Here is a 17,734-nt window from a genome sequence, read left to right as displayed (position 1 = left end):
AGAACCAGAGGCCCTAGGGGCCCTTGGAAACACCTGGCACCGCACTTCCTCCAAATATTCCTCATCAATTCAAACACTACAGTTAGCTTGGAAATCTGCTGCTCAGAGACCTCCCAGGGGGCCTGGAACTAGCAGCAACACACTGACCAGTAACCACTCTCTATGTCCCTTAGGTTTCCAGGTCAGCCCCCAGGGATTTCTCAATCTCATCTGACCTTTCAAGGAAAGGTCTCAGAGTCCTCTAAACTTCCTCCTGGTCACTGAGATCAACCTATTAGCTCCTTCCTAAAACATCCTCCTCCCAAGGCTTCCCTGAGGATGGGAAAGGACAGGGAACCCAGAGCATGGGTGGAGAGACCTCCTCCTCCACTGGGCCAGTGTGGAGGCAGACAGAGGTGGGCTGGGATGCTGATGGTGTCACCTGCCCAGGTGAAATTAGGAGGTGCCATCTCAGGTGAGTGAAGGGGAGCAGAGTGGAGGGCCCAGCTGCGGCTAAGGAACATAAACCTCCGGAATGCTCCCCGCCGCAGCTGCTGCGGTTATCAGCCCTGTGGCAGGAGTGCAGAACACGGGTAGACATGCAGGCTACTCCAAGTTGACTGTTCTGCCTGTCTGAGTTCTACGGAGCTAGCTGTAGGGAACCCTGTTGCCTCCTTCAGATTGTGAGGGAAGCTTAACAGCACTCCTTAGTCACTCTCTCTCCTGAAACCAGAATAAAGCCTGGCACACAACAGCCCTCAAAACCTTCCCATGAACTCCCACGAGGCTCAGAGCATCCCAGGCTCCATTCTGAAGCCACGTCGATGGCTCTGGGCTCCTGCCCTGCATTCTCCACCCCCATTCTGTCCACACGCTTCTCACTCTTAGACTCATCCAAGAGTTCCTGCAGCAACCTCCTCCCAGCTTTCCCCCCTCACTGGCATCATCCGCAGTTTATTTTTTTAGCGTTTTGATTCCAGAAGCTCATAAATCTCATGAGTTCACCAAATGTGAAACAAAAACTTTAATAGCTCCTTGCAGGAGCCAGGCTCCATGATTGCCCCTGCTGATCCCAACCTCCTGGTCTTCACCCCTTGTGAGGTTCCCCCCAACATTATACTGGGTCAGCTGTACTTAGTGTGTGACCAGTAAGATGAGACAAAAGTGATGGCACATCACTTAAAGATTAGGGTATAAAAGACTGCTCAGCTTCTGCTTGGCCTCTGTCTCCTCCCTCCCTCTCTGCAATGTCACTAATGGCCCCATAAAGAGGTCCACATGTGAGGAACTGCGGCCTCTTGCCTGTAGTCCTGTGCATGATGCTGGAAACGGATCCTCTAGCCCCTGAAGATGACTTCAGCCCCGGCTGCCAGCCTGACTGCCACCTTGTGGGAGATCCTAAGCCAGTACCTCCCAGCTAAGCTGCCCCCACATTCCTGACTCTCAGACACTAGGTGAGAAAATAAACATGGTGGTCTTCAGCTGCTAAGTGTTGGGGCCATTTGTTAAGTGGCAAAAGATAATGAATACACTTCCTTCCTGGCAATAGATGACCGGGCTACAAGATTGGCACCCACTCAGGGTAGATGGGGCTCCCATTGCCTGCACACCCACATGCCACATGCAGGCTGCCCAGGCACCCACCCCATACCCCGAGGCTCACCATCGCTGTAGTCAATAGGGGAGTAAGAGCCAAGGAACAGAGAAGCAGCAAAGCTACTGACCAAAGAAATTCTCTGTAAAGGAAAGAAACAGTGAGAGGTGCCTTACTTCCACACACCCTGCGCTACTGAATGCTTCTGACACACACATAGCATGAAAAAAAATTGGAGAGGGAAGTGGAAACTTTCAGCAAAAGGCCCAAATAATGGTGGAGACTGTGCATCTCAGATAGGAGCTGCTGGAATACCATGAGCGGACTCCTCGGGAGAGCATTCATTCTCTACAGTTTCTGATGGGCCATAAAACTGCCAAGGTCAAAAGAGACAAAAGCCAAAAGCCCTATGAGAAAGGGCTTAGGGAAGCTGCCTTTCCATCCAGAATCCACATGCTGGGGAACGTGTGCCCGGATTTCCTTCCTCTATTTCCTTGGCATTTACTTCTGCTCACAAGGGAAGTGGATGTGTGGCCTCAGAACCAACCAGGACACTCTCAGGGCTTCAGGAAAGCTGACTCCTCAGAAGCCACAGACCCTGAGCAGTAGCCAGAGAAATAAATGATGGATTTTCAATGCCACCCTGAGGGTCTGTACTTCCGCATGAGAATCGTGGGCCTTTGGAACTGTGGAGAGAATGTTATCACCCCCTGTCCTCGGTCAGGCCAACTTCGTTCCACACACAGAATTTAGGGAGGGTTTTCACCACTCCACCCAAAGCCTACATTAGTGGCTAATGCTGCAGAGTAATCTGGAACCTCGAATCATTAAATAATACACCACATGTTAATTTCTAAGATTAAAAAGGCGCTTTGGTTTAACGTGAGCTGATCGTTTCCTTATCACAAGATGAAAATCACTAGCCAGGGTGTGGGGCTGTTTCTCAGGCAGCAACAAGCGCTGGCTTCAGCAGCTGTGGAGCCAGGAATGAACCTGGGTTCCTGTGACAGAGGCTCTGGCTGAAGGGCCACAGCTGGGGACACAAAGGCCTAGTCCTGCACATTTCCAAAGAAAACACTGACTCCGCGCCAGCCATGTGCCTGGTAGTCCTCCTGTGTTAACCACATAGGAAAGTGAGCAGACACAGCCTGCTCAGACACCCAGATCTTCTACTCAGGTGGTCTCGGGAACATGTCAGTCCCCAGTGCTCCCACCTGGACCTTCACCCTCACCCTTCTGGTCAGGAGAACCCCTGACTTCTCTTTCCCACATTCCATTCTTCCCCTCCTCTTTGAAAATGTCCTGACAATGAGAAGAAAGCACATCGAATATATCATTGGTTAATGTCTGCTTATCAATGTTTTCAGTCACTGCACATGAGATGTATCTATTCTAATGGATTATGAGAAGAATTCAACTGTGACTTTCAATCAAACAGGAACATTTAACCAACCTCCGTGTGTGAGTAGACCTCGGGGTTCTGCTGGTAAATTTTTGCAATTTGGTTTCCTGTAAAACGCTGGAAAAGAAATATAAATTCTTAGGAACCCAAATCCTACACAGAATGAATAATCACCTCCATAAAGCAAGTTTACTGTAGCAAGCTCTGTATAGGAGTAGGTACCATGAAAGCTTTTAAAAGTAAGCCCCAACCGGCCATGGTGCTGTGTGCTTGTAATCCCAGCTACTCAAGAGGCCGAAGTGGGAGGAGCTCTGGAGCCCAGGAGTCCAGCCTGGGCAACACAGTGAGACCCCATCTCTAATAAATGAATATTTTTAAAATCAGCATTAAATCTGCTTGATATCTACTGAACAATGGGATTTTGGCCTTTAAATCCTTCAAATGTCCTTAGTAATCAAATATTCAGGCAGTAAACAATGGCTCTGCACCCACAGGATAGAGAAGTGAGTAACTTTCGGGCCTTCCTGGAGGGCCTCTCCCACATCAGGACCGGACAACACTGAGTGAATGACCCTTGCTCTTCACACAGCATGGTGACTGTTCTGACCAAGGCACCAGAGCGGGGATCGGGGTATTTTCCCCATCCACATATTGTTATTTCAGGTGGCCCAAGTAGGGTTGGCCCTATCCCCAAAACTTTTACTTGGGTCATAAGACCCAAGCTGGCCTAATCACAATCACCCCTGGGGACATCGCTGAACCAGTGGAACAGAGACATTCTTTTTTTTTTTTTTTTTTTTTAACTTTGCCAGGCACTGCACTAAGTGCCTTACATGCACTGGCTTCTTTCAACTTCAAACCTACCCAAAACATAAGTCCTGTTGTAATCCCCAGGTTACAGACAATGAGAGGAGGAGCCCTCCTCACCCCCAAGCACAGCACCTCCGTGTCAGGAGCACAGCCATGTGCACACCCAGCCTGGCCTGGGAACACACAGGGCGGCAGGTGGCCTGGATCAGGACCCAGGGGCCAGAGTGCCTGTTCCTGGCTCTGCAGGGCCAACACCTCCACGACCTCATGTGATCCCCACAGAGGCAGGTCACCCACTATGCCTCCAGAGCCTGCAGCCAGACCACGGCCTGCACCCCCTCCATCCTCAGCCTACCTCGTAGGCACGGGACCCCGTGAGGCAGCTGAGAGCCTGAGCCCCGCCCACGGCAGCCTCCAGCTGGCGGCACTGGGCTGTGGTGCTGGAGTCCATCCACACCGGGCAGTCGCTGATGGAGAAACAGTCCTGGGAAGGAGGGCAAAGGCGCAGGCTTAAGCTCCATCCGCTGACTTGGAGGGCTGCCCCAGGGCTGGCGGTCACACTGCCCATCACGGCAGTCGTGACGCTTCTTCCCAAGTGACCTTGGTTGGAGACACATGGGATAGCCCTTTGTGCTGTAAGCTAGAACTGGCCCAATGGGATCTCTCCCCAAAAGCCTGAGGTTGAAAGCTCTTCTGGTGAGGGTGCCTGAGCATAGCTGCAACACTGAGATGAGCAGGCTTCAGGACCCACAGGACGTGGGACTCTGCAGAAGTTTCTCACACTCACACAATGTAGTCACAGCTACCTGCAGCTGCTGGTGTAGCGGGAGGTCTGGTGATAGGCTTGTCAGTGCCTGCTGGGCTCCAGTCTTCCAGTATATACTTCCGTGTTGCTGTTGGGAAACCCAAGCACATGTTCACATGGCCACACACTGGTGTCACAGCCTCCTGGAGACACAGAAAGACCCCAGACCACATGCCAAAGAACTGGGCTCCGCATCTGCCCCTGCCACTTAGTCACAGAGCTCATCACCCTCCTGAGACTTGGTTTCCATGTCAAGAAAATGGGGGGGGAACTCTGCCCTGTCTACCCTACAACTTATAGAAAAGGTCCAAGAACTAATTATTGGTCTGGATTTTGATACCTTTTGTAAAACTGCATTTAAAGACATTGCTTGTAATATTACCTGAAATTCATTTATTTATTCACTCACCCCATTCATTAATTAATTCATTCATTCAACGAACATTTATTAAGCACATAGATCATGCCAGGCTTGGGACAGATCAATAGGATACTATCGTCCCTGTTCTTCAGGCTATTTGAGTTGAGTCAGGGAAAAGGACACAAGCGTACAATTACAAAACCCTATGGAGCTGCAGCGACAGGGCCGTGGGAACAGAGGCACCTGACCAGCTCAGGTACAGATGGGTGGAAGCAGTCGTGAGTATCAGGAAAGGGTCCTAGAGTGTGTTGCATGCAGAGAATCTGCAGGTGAGGGGCACCAGGCAGGTCCCGGGAAGGGTGGCATTCTAAGCAGTGGGCCTGAGGCTGGGTTGGGGGTAGGTGATGGGCTGAAGAGAAAGGAGACAGCCTGAGCACTGAGTGCCTGAAACCATGCTCAGGAGGCTGGGGTTTATCTTGGAGGTGGTGGGAACCCTGGATTACCAGGGGGAGTGGCGTGGACAGGGCTGAATGTATGAAGGGCTTGTGGGAGTCACGGGGAAGGTAGGCTGGAGGCAGGGAGGCTGCGGTAGAGACCTGGAGAAGAATGACAAGCAAGTAGTGCTGGAGAAGACATGGTAGAGTCAAGAGTCACAGACAAATCAGTGGGACGTGAGGACCCTTGGATGTGGGGTGGGAAGGTGGAGGAGTCAGGGATGACAATTGAGTTGTGCCCTGGGTGGATGGAGAGAATTCCCTGAGAAAGAACCCAGAAAGGAGGAGGTAGGAATCAGTCTGGGACATGCTAAGTTTGAGGCATTTGTGGGATATTCAGTCATGGGGGTCAGGGAATATCTAGGAGGGAGATGGGTGTCCAGGCCTGGGATTCAGGAGACAGAAGTAGACAAGATCACCCAGGGAATCTCTGTTGTATTTAACAAGAACCAAAACAATAAATTCCTGTTAGGTCATGGAGGAAGAAGCATCTTCAGAAAAATTAGTTACATCCTAGTAAGGATTTGAAAATATGGCAATCTAGCATGGAGAAAAGTGATCCCAGCACAACCAAGGGACTGGATGAGATGGACTTGGGTCCTGACTCCCACTCCCAGCACGGTGTGATCTCGGGTAAGTGACATCACCTCTCTGTGCCTCATAGAAATATTAACGATCATAGCAGAAGCCCAAGCTTTAATAATGCTTACTGTGTATTAATAGGAGGCACTGTGCTATGTACTTACACTCACAATGACCCTATGACAGATGAGAATACGGGGGCACCAGAATGCCAGATGACGCATCCCAGGTCACTGCTTGTGAATGGCAGAGCCAGGGATCAAACCCAGACAGGATGCCCTGCGTGTGTACCAAGCACTCCACAGCACCACCCTGTAGAATCGTAAGGATTAAGTTGGATGGTATCTGGAAAGGCCTCAGAGTTGTATCTGGCATGCACTAAGTGTTCAGTCAATGTACTTTGATATCATTATTAATACTCTTCCTTCTACTGAAACAACTATCATTATTAGGATCATTTTTGACTTTGCTTTTACTTTCAGGAAATAGAAAAGCAATTGTGGTGCCCCCAAGCAGTCATAATAAATTCATGTCAATTGCTTCCTCCATCCCCTTTAGAGGACCTCTACTCAGTTCTCTCACCAAGAGTCCTATTTTATATAACACTTACTCCTAAGAACTGTCTCAGATCCTTTTGCAATGAGACAAGTTATACAGCCTCCAAAGTAAAATAGTTGTAGGGATTTTTATTCACAGTGAAATTTGTGCAGTGCCTGTCAAGAATGAGCCGCTCCCCATCCAAGGGGAGCCATCTCTTCAACACCAGCACCACTGCCCAGGACAGTCACCCTCACATGGCAGACAGAGTCTGCTGCAAACGAACCTGGCCTGCCCCGGACAAGGCTAGGACTTGAGAGAAGTCAAAGCCTGAAGCCTTCATCTTCTCCAAGATGATATCCAGTGCCTGAGAAGAAAAACAGAACCCACCATGACCGTACAGAACCACTGAATCAGACACGCAAGCCTCAGAATTGAAACACAAGTGCCTGCCATTACAGCAGAGGACTCTGGGCAGATGATGAAAAAACTCATGACTTGGGATTTGTAAGCACTAGAGTACAGAAATTAAACAAGTAGGCATCAATCAAATAAAAACGTCAACTATCCTAAAAATATTTTAAATAAATGGAATCATAAACCACCAACGCTCAAATTTTACTCCCCCCCTCCCCGGCTTTTTTTCAAGACAGGGTCTTGCTCTGGTTCCCAGACTGAAATGGAGTGGTGCAATCTTAGCTCACTTCAGCCTCAACCTCTCAGGCCCAAATGATCCTTCCATCTCAGCCTCCCGAGTGGCTGGAACTACAGGTGCCTGCCATCACCTCACACCAGTAATCCCAGCACTTTTGGAGGCCAAGGCAGGAGGATCACTTGAGCTCAAGAGTTCAAGACCAGTGTGGGCAACATCATGAGATCCCATCTCTACAAAAAAATGAAAAATTTAGCTGGGTGTGGTGGCATGAGCCTGTAATCCCAGCTACTCAGGAGGCTGAGGAGGGAGGATACTTGAGCCCAGGAGATTGAGGCTATAGTGAGCCATGATCACACCACTGCACTCCAGCCTGGGCAACACAGTGAGACCTTGTCTCAAAAACAAACAAAGTAAGGCAGCCAACTTTTGGCTTCTTTTATTTGCATTTTCAAGCCACTATATTAGTGATCTGACTTTACTGCAACAGGGAAGTGAAGAGCAAAGTAGAGAGCTCCCATAAGAGTGGAGCATCAGGCCCAGACTCCCTGTATCCAGGAGCCAGAGGCTGGAGGGAGTGGGTAGAGATGATGGCCGCCTGTTCCAGGCCCCTATTCCAGCCTCTACTGTCTGGTTGGACTCTCCTTTCTAGCGAAACCCAATGAGTGGGATGGATGGTGGTGCCCAGCAGAGCTTGCACCATCCTCCTAAGATTTCACAGCAGGAATTAGAGATTCTCTCTGACCTGTGTTTTCCTGAAGGCAGAGAAGACTCTCTCACTTTTGCCTGACTCCACCACCCCCAGCCTTTGCTGGGAGGGCTCCTTTCAGCCCTGGCTGTGGATGCCATCTCTATCTGTGCCCATCAAACCTCGGGCAGGGAGTGGGGCACAGCCGGAACAGGGGCTGGCAGAGCTAGGATCAAGTTTGGTCCTGGAGGCTGTGTCAGATGAGAAATCACCCTGGCCCCGCCCCCAAGCCTGGCTCTCACCCACTGCTCACCTCCCCAGGTGAAGGCCTTGGCCTATGAGATGCCCTCGCCATCATCACTGGGACCTCCTGACACTGACCATTGCCTCTAACCCCCGACCCTCCCACTCTGCCCCTTGGTCTGGCTCAGCTCCCTCTGAAGTACATTCTAGCCAGTTTGTCTGGATAAAACTTCATCCTTTACCCCAATTCTCCAGTGTATGAATCAGGGTTACACCAATAAAAAAGAAATCATACTAGTTATTTTTAACAAAAAGAATTTAATATAGGAAACTGGTTAGATAGGTATTGGAGGACAGAAAAAAGCTTTTGGAAGACACACACTTAATTGGCCTCCAGTTTCAGGGACTTGGGGACCCTGTAGCATATGATGAGGTAGCCCCTGGTGCTACCATGCCTCTCTGTGCTTTCCACATCCCTGCTCCTGTGGCCCCCTAGGTCACCAGATCCTGCTACAGGCATTCTCCTTTCCTGTTGATGCTCAGAGGCAGGCCTGGCTTGGGACTGATATGAGTCTGACTGGCCAGGCCATAACTTGCCATTCTGAATGCTTAGGGAGCTAAGGGATCTTGGAGGCTGAGCACTAAGACCCTAAGGGCTATGTTTGTATTTCTTTTTTTCTTTTTCTTTTTTTTTTTTGAGATGGAGTTTCATTCTTGTTATCCAGGCTGGAGTGCAATGGTGCAATCTTAGCTCACTGCAACCTCTACCTCCCAGGTTCAAGTGATTCTCCTGTCTCAGCCTCCTGAGTAGCAGGGATTACAGACATGTGCCACCATGCCCGGCTTAACTTTTGTATTTTTAGTAGAGATGGGGTTTCACCATGTTGGCCAAGCTGGTCTTGAACTCCTGACTTCAGGTGATCCACCTGCCTCGGTCTCCCAAAGTGCTGGGATTACAGGTGTGAGCCACCACGCCCAGCCTATGTTTGTATTTCATGGTACAAGGGAGGCCACAAGGCCTGACTGCAGATGTTTGGAAAAGATTTGCTCTGTGGTATTTTAAAGATGGTTAATGGCAGGACTTGCCATCTACTGTGGCTCCAGTACCTGGAAGCTCTGAGCCTGGGAGTGTTGACACCAGCTGAGGCTGGGCCTGGTCCCAGGAGCCATGCTAACTCCACTTTCCCATGAGGACCTGGTCTCAACAGATGCTCTCATTGGCTGCCACCTTTGGACTTCCTAGCAAATCAACGAGTCTGCCAGTGAGACAGGCTGGGGACAGAAGGAGAACAGGAATCCCTACGCTTACCTGGACCCACATTAGCACTGGAGAAGTGACCGTCAGCCCATCCTTGTGCACATGAACACCGCCCTGAGTCCTGCAAGAACAACAGAGAATTAGGCCAGAGCCTCAGGGCAGGCAGACTGTTGCAAAGCAGGAGAAACCCTGTGATAGATGACTCTGGAAATGTCCAGATGAAGGAGAACCTTCCCCAACCCCAAGTGGGAACTGTTGATTGAACAGGCACAAGAGCTGCAAAGATGGAAAGAGAAGACAGGCAAATTGCCCAGAGTGGCCCAGAGGTGGCAATTCTCAGACAGCACCTTCTAAAGAAACCTTCTAGATAAGAAAGGCTCACTCTGGGGGAGTGCAGGGTTGGATTATAAAATCCCTTTCAAGCCCCATAGGTTTGGAGAGGTAGAAGAGGGGCAGCTACCCAGAGATGCTGCCTTGGAGGAAAGAGTGTCTCTACTATCACAACAGACCAGGAAGTCCTTGGACTACAGGCTTTGGAAGTTTGACTGGAACCCTCTCCCCACCCTCCTCACTCCTAGAAGATTCTAGTGCAAAGAGCTGAACTGATAAAATCCAACCCTTTTAACTATGTGTTTAAAAAGAAAAAACCAGGCTCAGAATCCACACCAAGACTCTATTAGATAACCATGTGATCTAGCCATACAATTCCTAAGTATCCAGCCAAGAGAAATGAAAGTTTAAGTCCATAGAAAGATTTGCACACAAATATTCATAGCAGACTTATTTGTAATAATTAACTGGAGTCAACCCAGTGTCCCTAAACAAGTGAACAGATAAATTGTGGTGCATATATGTGATACCATACTACAGAGCAAGAAAAAATATGAACTATTGATATGTACACAATTATAACTTATATAGGAATAGACTAGAAGGTGTAAATTAATCCATACAGAGTAAAGGAGATCAGTGGTTGTCTAAATCTAGTGGGTTCTGGGAACAGGCCCTAAGCCTGTCATAAAAAGGCCTTAAAGAAATTGGCCATAAATAGGATTTCTGCAGCAATGTGACATGCTCATGATGTCTATCACACTCATGCTGGAGGTTGCTGGTTTACTGAAATAAGAGCAAGGAACACCTGGCCCACCCAGGGCGGAAAACTGCTCAAGGCATTCCTAAACCACAAACGATGGCATGAGCGATCTGTGCCTTAAGGACATGTTCCTGCTGCAGATAATCAGCCAGAGCCTGTTTCTCTGCTCCTCACTAAGAATGCTTTGTTTCCCATAAGGAATGCTTTTAGCTAATCTATAATCTATAGAAACGATGTTTATCGCAAGCTTACTGTCAATAAATATGTGGGTAAAACTCTGTTTGTGGCTCTCAGCTCTCAAGGCTGTTAGCCGATTCCACACTGTACTTTATTTCTGGGTCTTTGTCTTCATTCCTCTAGTGCCGCTGGGTTGGGGTCTCCACGACCGAGCTGGTCTTGGTAGGTGGCACCCAACATGGGGCTCGAACCCAGGTCGAAGGGTCGCCGGAGCAATGGTTGGAGAACACAGAACTATGCTGGAGGACACCCAAGTACTCTTAAGCAATCCCCATGGTAAGTAAGAAGGGGAGCTCAGAAGCATCAGGGTAACAATGGGACAAGGGTCGAGCAGGCACAAGGCTTATTTGAGTCTGCTTCAGCAGCTCCTCAGAAAACAGGGAGTGAAGGTTAGCACTAGCCAACTTATGCAGCTTTTTAGTGCGGTAGAGAAATATTGTCCCTGGTTTCTGGACCAAGGGACTATGAATGTAGAGGTCTGGGAAAAGGCAGGCAGCACACTTAAAAAAGGCATATAAGGATGGTGCTGAGGATATTCCTATAACTGTCTGGTCAGTGTGGGCTCTGGTTCGTTCCACCTTGGAGCCTTTCCACACAGATGATGATGAGGAGGAATCAGAGGAAGAAGGAGAGTACAACGAAGTAACAGAAGAGATGACAAAGCAGGTTTGTTTGCCAGCTAAAGTGGCAAAGGAGGGAGAGGTTTGTCCCTACCCCTCTACACCCCCTCATTATTTTGAAGAAAAAGAGTGGCCTGACCCTCCGGATCTTTCTTTTCTGGAGGACACTGGGTGAAAAGTTGTTGTCCCAGTGACTGTCCAAGCAGCGCCTTGAGCGACCGCTCTCAGGCAGGAATTCAGCAAGCTAGATGAGAGGGTTATATGGATGCTTGGCAGTTCCCTGTTATATTACACCCAGATGATCAACAGGGGAACATTATGGCTATATTTGAGCCTTTTCCTTTGAAATTACTCAAAGAATTTAAACAAGCTATTAATCAATATGGACCAGGTTCTCCTTTTGTAATGGGACTGTTAAAGAATGTTGCTGTCTCCAGTCGGATGATTCCTACTGACTGGGACGCTCTTACTCGAGCTTGTCTGACTCCTGCTCAGTTCTTAAAATTTAAAACTTGGTGGGTAGATGAAACTTCCATCCAGGCTGCTCACAATGCCCAGGCCCAACCTCAAATTAATATAACTGCAGACCAAGTTTGGGGGTCAGCGGCTGGGCTGGTTCAGGTGCACAAGTGGTCATACAGGATGATGCTATAGAGCAGCTTAGAGGAGTGTGCATTAGAGCTTGGGAAAAAAATCACTTCAGGAGGAGAACAATATCCTTCCTTTAGTGCTGTCAAACAGGGACTGAAAGAATCTTATGCAGATTTTACAGCTCAGTTACAGGAATCTCTTAAAAAGGTGATTGCGGATTCGGCTGCTCAGGATACAGTGTTGCAGTTATTAGTTTTTGACAATGCCAATCCTGAGTGCCAAGCCGCTCTGTGACCTATTAGAGGAAAAGCACATTTGGTTGAGTATATTAAAGCTTGTGATGGTATCGGAGGTAATCTGCATAAAGCTATTCTGCTAGCCCAGGCAATTGCAGGACTGACAGTAGGTAAAGGAAATACTTCGTTTCCTGGAGCTTGTTTTAACTGTGGGAAACACGGTCATAAGAAGGTCGAAAAAATCAGTAAGTCAGGCCGCCAGTTGGGGGTAAAAAGAAAACTGCTGAGCCTGGAATATGTCCAAAATGCAAAAAAGGAAAACACTGGGCTAATCAGTGTCACTCTAAGTTTGATAAAGATGTGAACCTGATTTCAGGAAATGCTATGAGGGGCCCGTCCTGGGCCCCATTCCAAACTGGGGCATTTCCAGCTCAGGCCACTCCCTCACCCCTGTACAACGCCTGCCCCCCACCACAGCAGGTGGTGCCACGGTAGATTTATGCTGCACAAAAGCTGTGAGCCTTCTGCCTGGGGAACTCCCGCAAAAGGGGCCAACAGGAGTCTGTGGACCCTTGCCGGGGGGACAGTAGGATTACTTCTAGGTACAGGTACAAACAGGAGTCATTGATTCAGATTATAAGGGGGAAATTCAAATTGTTATATCTACTTCTGTTCCCTGGAAAGCAGAGCCAGGAAAGTGTATAGCACCGCTCCTGACTGTGCCACATATGGAAATAGGGAAAGCAGAAACTAAACGAACAGGAGGATTTGGAAGCACAAATAAACAAGGCAAAGCAGCTTATTGGGTGAATCAAATTACCAATAAGCATCCTACCTGTGAAATAACCATTCAAGGAAAAAAACTTAAAGGATTGGTAGATACAGGAGTGGACATTTCAATCATTTCTCTACAGCACTGGCCGTCTGTGTAGCCAATTCAATCCACTCAATTTAACATAGTTGAAGTTGGTAAAGCCCCTGAAGTATATCAAAGTAGTTACATTTTGCATTGTGAAGGGCCCGATGGACAACCTGGGACTATTTAACCAATTACAACTTCTGTACCTATAAATTTATGGGAGAAGATTTATTACAACAATGGGGAGCACAAGTGTTAATTCCAGAACAATTATAGAGTCCTCAAGTCAACATATGATGCATGAAATACGGTATGTCCCTGGTATGGGACCAGGAAAAAATTTGCAAGATTTGAAGGAACTGCTTAAAGTGGAAAGAAAAAGTTCCCGCCAAGGCTTAGGATACCATTTTTGATGGCAGCCATTGCTAAGCCTCCAGAACCTATACCTTTAAAATGGTTAACAGATAAGCCAATTCGGATAGAACGATGGCCACTGAGTGAAGAGAAACTGGAGGCGTTAGAGAATTTAGTTACTGAACAATTAGAAAAAGAACACATAGCTCCAACATTTTCCCCCTGGAATTCTCCAGTCTTTGTTATTAAATCAGGTAAATGGAGATTGTTGACAGATCTTAGAGCCATTAATTCAGTTATACAACCTATCGGGGCATTACAGCCAGGACTGCCTTCTCCTGCTACGATTCCAAAAAATTGGCCTTTAATAGTCATAGATTTAAAAGACTGTTTCTTTACTATCCCCTTAGCTGAGAAAGACTCTGAATGGTTTGCATTTATGATTCCTGCGGTCAACAACCTGCAGCCTTTTAAGCGTTTTCATTGAAAAGTGTTGCCACAAGGCATGTTAAACAGTCCAACAATTTGTCAGACTTAGGACAAGCAATTGAACCTACTCGTAAATTGTTACATTATTCATTATATAGATGATATTCTTTGTGCTGCCCCCACTCGAGAAATATTACTCTAATGCTATAATCACTTGCAAAACTCGATGTCTCATGCTGGTTTAATTACAGCTCCTGACAAAATTCAGACTACTACTCCTTACTCCTACTTGGGGACCTTAGTAAATGACACTACTATGGTGCCACAGAAAGTAACCACACATATGGATCAACTGAAAACACTGAGGCTGGGTGCAGTGGCTCACGCCTGTAATCCCAGCACTTTGGGAGGCCGAGACGGGCAGATCATGAGGTCAGGAGATCGAGACCATCCTGGCTAACACGGTGAAACCCCGTCTCTACTAAAAAATACAAAAAACTAGCCGGGCGAGGTGGCGGGCGCCTGTAGTCCCAGCTACTCGGGAGGCTGAGGCAGGAGAATGGCGTGAACCCAGGAGGCGGAGCTTGCAGTGAGCTGAGATCCGGCCACTGCACTCCAGCCTGGGCGACAGAGCGAGACATCATCTCAAAAAAAAAAAAAAAAAAAAGAAAACACTGAATGACTTTCAAAAACTACTAGAGGACATTAATTGGATACGGCCTGCTGTAGGCATTCCTACCTATGCCATGAGTAATCTGTCTTCTATCCTTAGAGGAGATCCTAGTCTCCTAGCAATTAACAAAAGAAGCTGAGGCAGAGCTGCAGCTAATCGAGAAGCAAGTCCATAAGGCCCAAATAAATAGAACAGATCCAGAGAAGACTATAGATTTGCTAATGTTTCCAACTCAGCATTCACTTACTAGTGTTATTGTTCAAGAGCAAGATCTTATAGAGTGGCTTTCCTTCCACATACTAATTCACGGACTTTGACTCCTTATTTGGATCAAATTGCTACTATAATAGGAAATGGGAGAACTTGGATTGTTAAATTACATGGATATGATCCTGGAAAAGTTATTGTCCCTCCCACAAAGGCACAAATACAGCAAGCTTTTATAAATAGTCTTACTTGGCAAACCCGTTTAGCTGACTTTGTGGGTATTCTCGATAATGATTTTCCTAACACGAAACTGTTTCAATTTTTGAAACTAACTAATTGGATTCTCCCTAAAATAACTAAATTCAAACCAATTGAAGGTGCTGAGAATGTCTTCACAGATGGGTCTAGTAATGGTAAAGCCTCTTATTCTGGATCGAAAGGTAGTTTTCCAGACGCCCTATACTTCAGCTAAAAAAGCAGAGCTTGTAGCTGTAATTGAGGTATTGACTGCTTTTAATGTGCCTATTAATGTGATTTCTGATTCTTCATATATGGTTCATTCTACACAGTTAGTTGAAAATGCTCAGCTACGATTCCACACAGATGAGCAACTGATGACTTTATTTACCCAACTGCAAACAGCAGTTAGGAGCAGAATGCACCCTTTTTACATTACTCATATTAGGGCTCATACACCTCTTTCAGGACCTTTAACTACAGGGAATCAAATGGCTCATCGCCTAGCTGCTACTGCAATATCTAACGCTAGACACTTTCACAGTTTAACCCATGTTAATGCCTCTGGTCTCAAACGCAGATACAGCATTACCTGGAAAGAAGTTAAAGCTTTTATCCAGCAATGCCCAACTTGCCAAATGGTGCATTCCTCATCTTTTACAGGAGGAGTTAATCCTCGAGGATTGGAACATAATCCTCTTTGGCAAATGGATGTCACACATGTTCCCTCGTTTGGGAGACTAGCTTATGTACATGTATGTGTGGACACCTTTTCTCACTTTGTCTGGGCTACATGCCAATCAGGAGAGTCTTCTGCTTGTGTTAAATGTCACCTTTTGCAGTGTTTTGTAGTGATGGGCATTCCAGCTTCTATTAAAACAGATAATGCCCCAGGCTACACTAGCCAAGCTCTAGCTACATTTTTTTTTCTATACGGAATATTAAACACATTATTGGTATCCCATACAATTCTCAAAGACAAGCCATAGTGGAAAGAATGAATCGCTCCCTGAAACAGCAGTTGCAAAAACAGAAAAGAAGAGACAGTGACTATAGGACTTCACATATGCAACTAAATCTAGCATTATTAACTTTAAATTTTTTGAGCCTGCCTAAAGGCCGGATGCTATTAGCAGCTGAACAGCATCTACAGAAACCAGCTGCAAAGACAGAAGCAAAACAACTGGTTTGGTGGAGAGATCCGATTAAAAAAAGTTGGGAAATAGGTAAAATAATAACACGGGGTAGAGGTTATGCTTGTGTTTCTCCAGGTCAAAACCAGCAGCCGATTTGGATATCATCAAGACACCTGAAACCTTATCATGAGCCAGATGCTAAAGAAGAGATTTTGGGAGGAACCTGAGGATCCCCCAGCTGCAGCCATGTGGAGACTGGCAATCAGGAAGACATCAGTCTCGGCAAGCAACACTCGTCAGGCACAGCCACCCACCTGGGACCAGATCAAGAAGTTGACACAGATGGCGAAAGAAAATCTGAAGAAAGCGGGATGACCAATACAACGAATAATCTAATGGTAGCTATCATGGCTGTGCTCACCATTGCCATGAGTATTCCCCCAGTAACTGCTGAAACAAAAAACAATTATACTTATTCGGCATATATTCCTTTTCCACGACTTCTACGGCCAGTAACATGGTTAGACTCCCCCGCCAGTGGAGGTATACACTAATGGCTTTTGGATGCCTGGTTCTGCAGATGATAGAGGCCCGTCTCACCCCCAAAAGGAGGGAACAATTATGAATATATTGTTGGGATTTGAGCATCTACCTATTTGCTTGGGAAAAGCCAACAGGTGTTTACCTCCCAGTCATCAATCTTGGCTGGCAATAGTGCCTGAACATAACATCTCTGTGGCACAATTACATATACTTTCTGGTTTTAGTATTTATCACAGTGATTATGCCCCTGTAACCAAAGTTTACTTCCCTCAAAAACCTATCTGTAAAGTAGATTGGACATGGTCAGAAAAAATGAAGGGATTTGTTTGTATCGCAGGGCACGCACAGGTGTTTCGTCATGATTCATATGGCGTCATTATTGATTGGTCCCCTAAAGGGGCACTTATGAGGCTCACCTCTCAATCTGTAGGTAATGGTCACCCTGCATCTAAACAAAATGATATCAGATGGTGGACACTATAAAAAGTACAGCAAGAGTTCCTATTATTTGGGCATATGGTGGTATAGTGACACCTCAATCCCAAATGATATGGTCTGCTGTAGGAGCTAAACATAAGGAGTTGTGGAAAATATTAATGGCACTGCAAAAGATAAAGATTTGGGAAGGGAAATATACTAAGCCAACCCAATATAATCCTAATTACATGTTAGAATGGGCTCATAATGATTCAGTCTGGATATAGAGTTGTGTCCGTCCTCCTTTCCTGCTTGTAGTGGGTGATTTAATACTTGATCTCCCTAATCATCACGTGACTTGTCAAGAATGTAGATTGTTTTCTTGTGTGAATTCTTCCTTGTATAATACTGATCATTCAATTTTAGTGGTAAGAGCCCGAGAAGGAGTATGGATACCTGTAAAGCTTTCCCGTCCTTGGGAAGCCTCTCCTTCTGTGCATATTATTACTGAAATTCTTTAAAAGATTCTGAGATGCTCTCAGCGTTTCATTGCCACTTTAATTTTAATCATTATAGGATTGATTGCTGTCATAGCTACTGCTGCGGCAGCTGGAGTTGCTTTGCATTTCACAGTACAAACAGCAGACTATGTAAATAATTGGCAGAAAAATTCTACTTTGTTGTGGAATTCCCAAGC

The 17,734-nt window shown here is 46.7% G+C and overlaps 1 protein-coding gene across 23 annotated transcripts in view; it reads right to left on the bottom strand.

Moving 5' to 3' along the window:
* The window catches only part of XYLB (xylulokinase), an 84,472-nt gene that overhangs the window by 52,285 nt on the left and 14,453 nt on the right, over nt 1-17,734 (bottom strand). For 21 of the 23 annotated variants that reach the window (XM_045386467.3, XM_045386468.3, XM_074031700.1 and 18 more), the window contains 6 exons: nt 9,457-9,526; nt 6,851-6,931; nt 4,592-4,678; nt 4,141-4,269; nt 3,027-3,092; nt 1,643-1,715 (listed from right to left, as the gene is read on the bottom strand). In XM_045386467.3, the coding sequence (XP_045242402.2) occupies nt 1,643-1,715; nt 3,027-3,092; nt 4,141-4,269; nt 4,592-4,678; nt 6,851-6,931; nt 9,457-9,526 (506 nt within the window). The remainder of the gene's footprint in view (nt 1-1,642; nt 1,716-3,026; nt 3,093-4,140; nt 4,270-4,591; nt 4,679-6,850; nt 6,932-9,456; nt 9,527-17,734) is intronic. The other 2 variants (XM_074031699.1, XM_065540362.2) reach the window with 1 other exon arrangement.

This window comes from Macaca fascicularis, chromosome 2 (genome assembly GCF_037993035.2).
Source record: "Macaca fascicularis isolate 582-1 chromosome 2, T2T-MFA8v1.1".
Lineage (NCBI taxonomy): Eukaryota > Metazoa > Chordata > Mammalia > Primates > Cercopithecidae > Macaca > Macaca fascicularis.
This window is presented reverse-complemented; position numbering and strand designations above follow the sequence as displayed.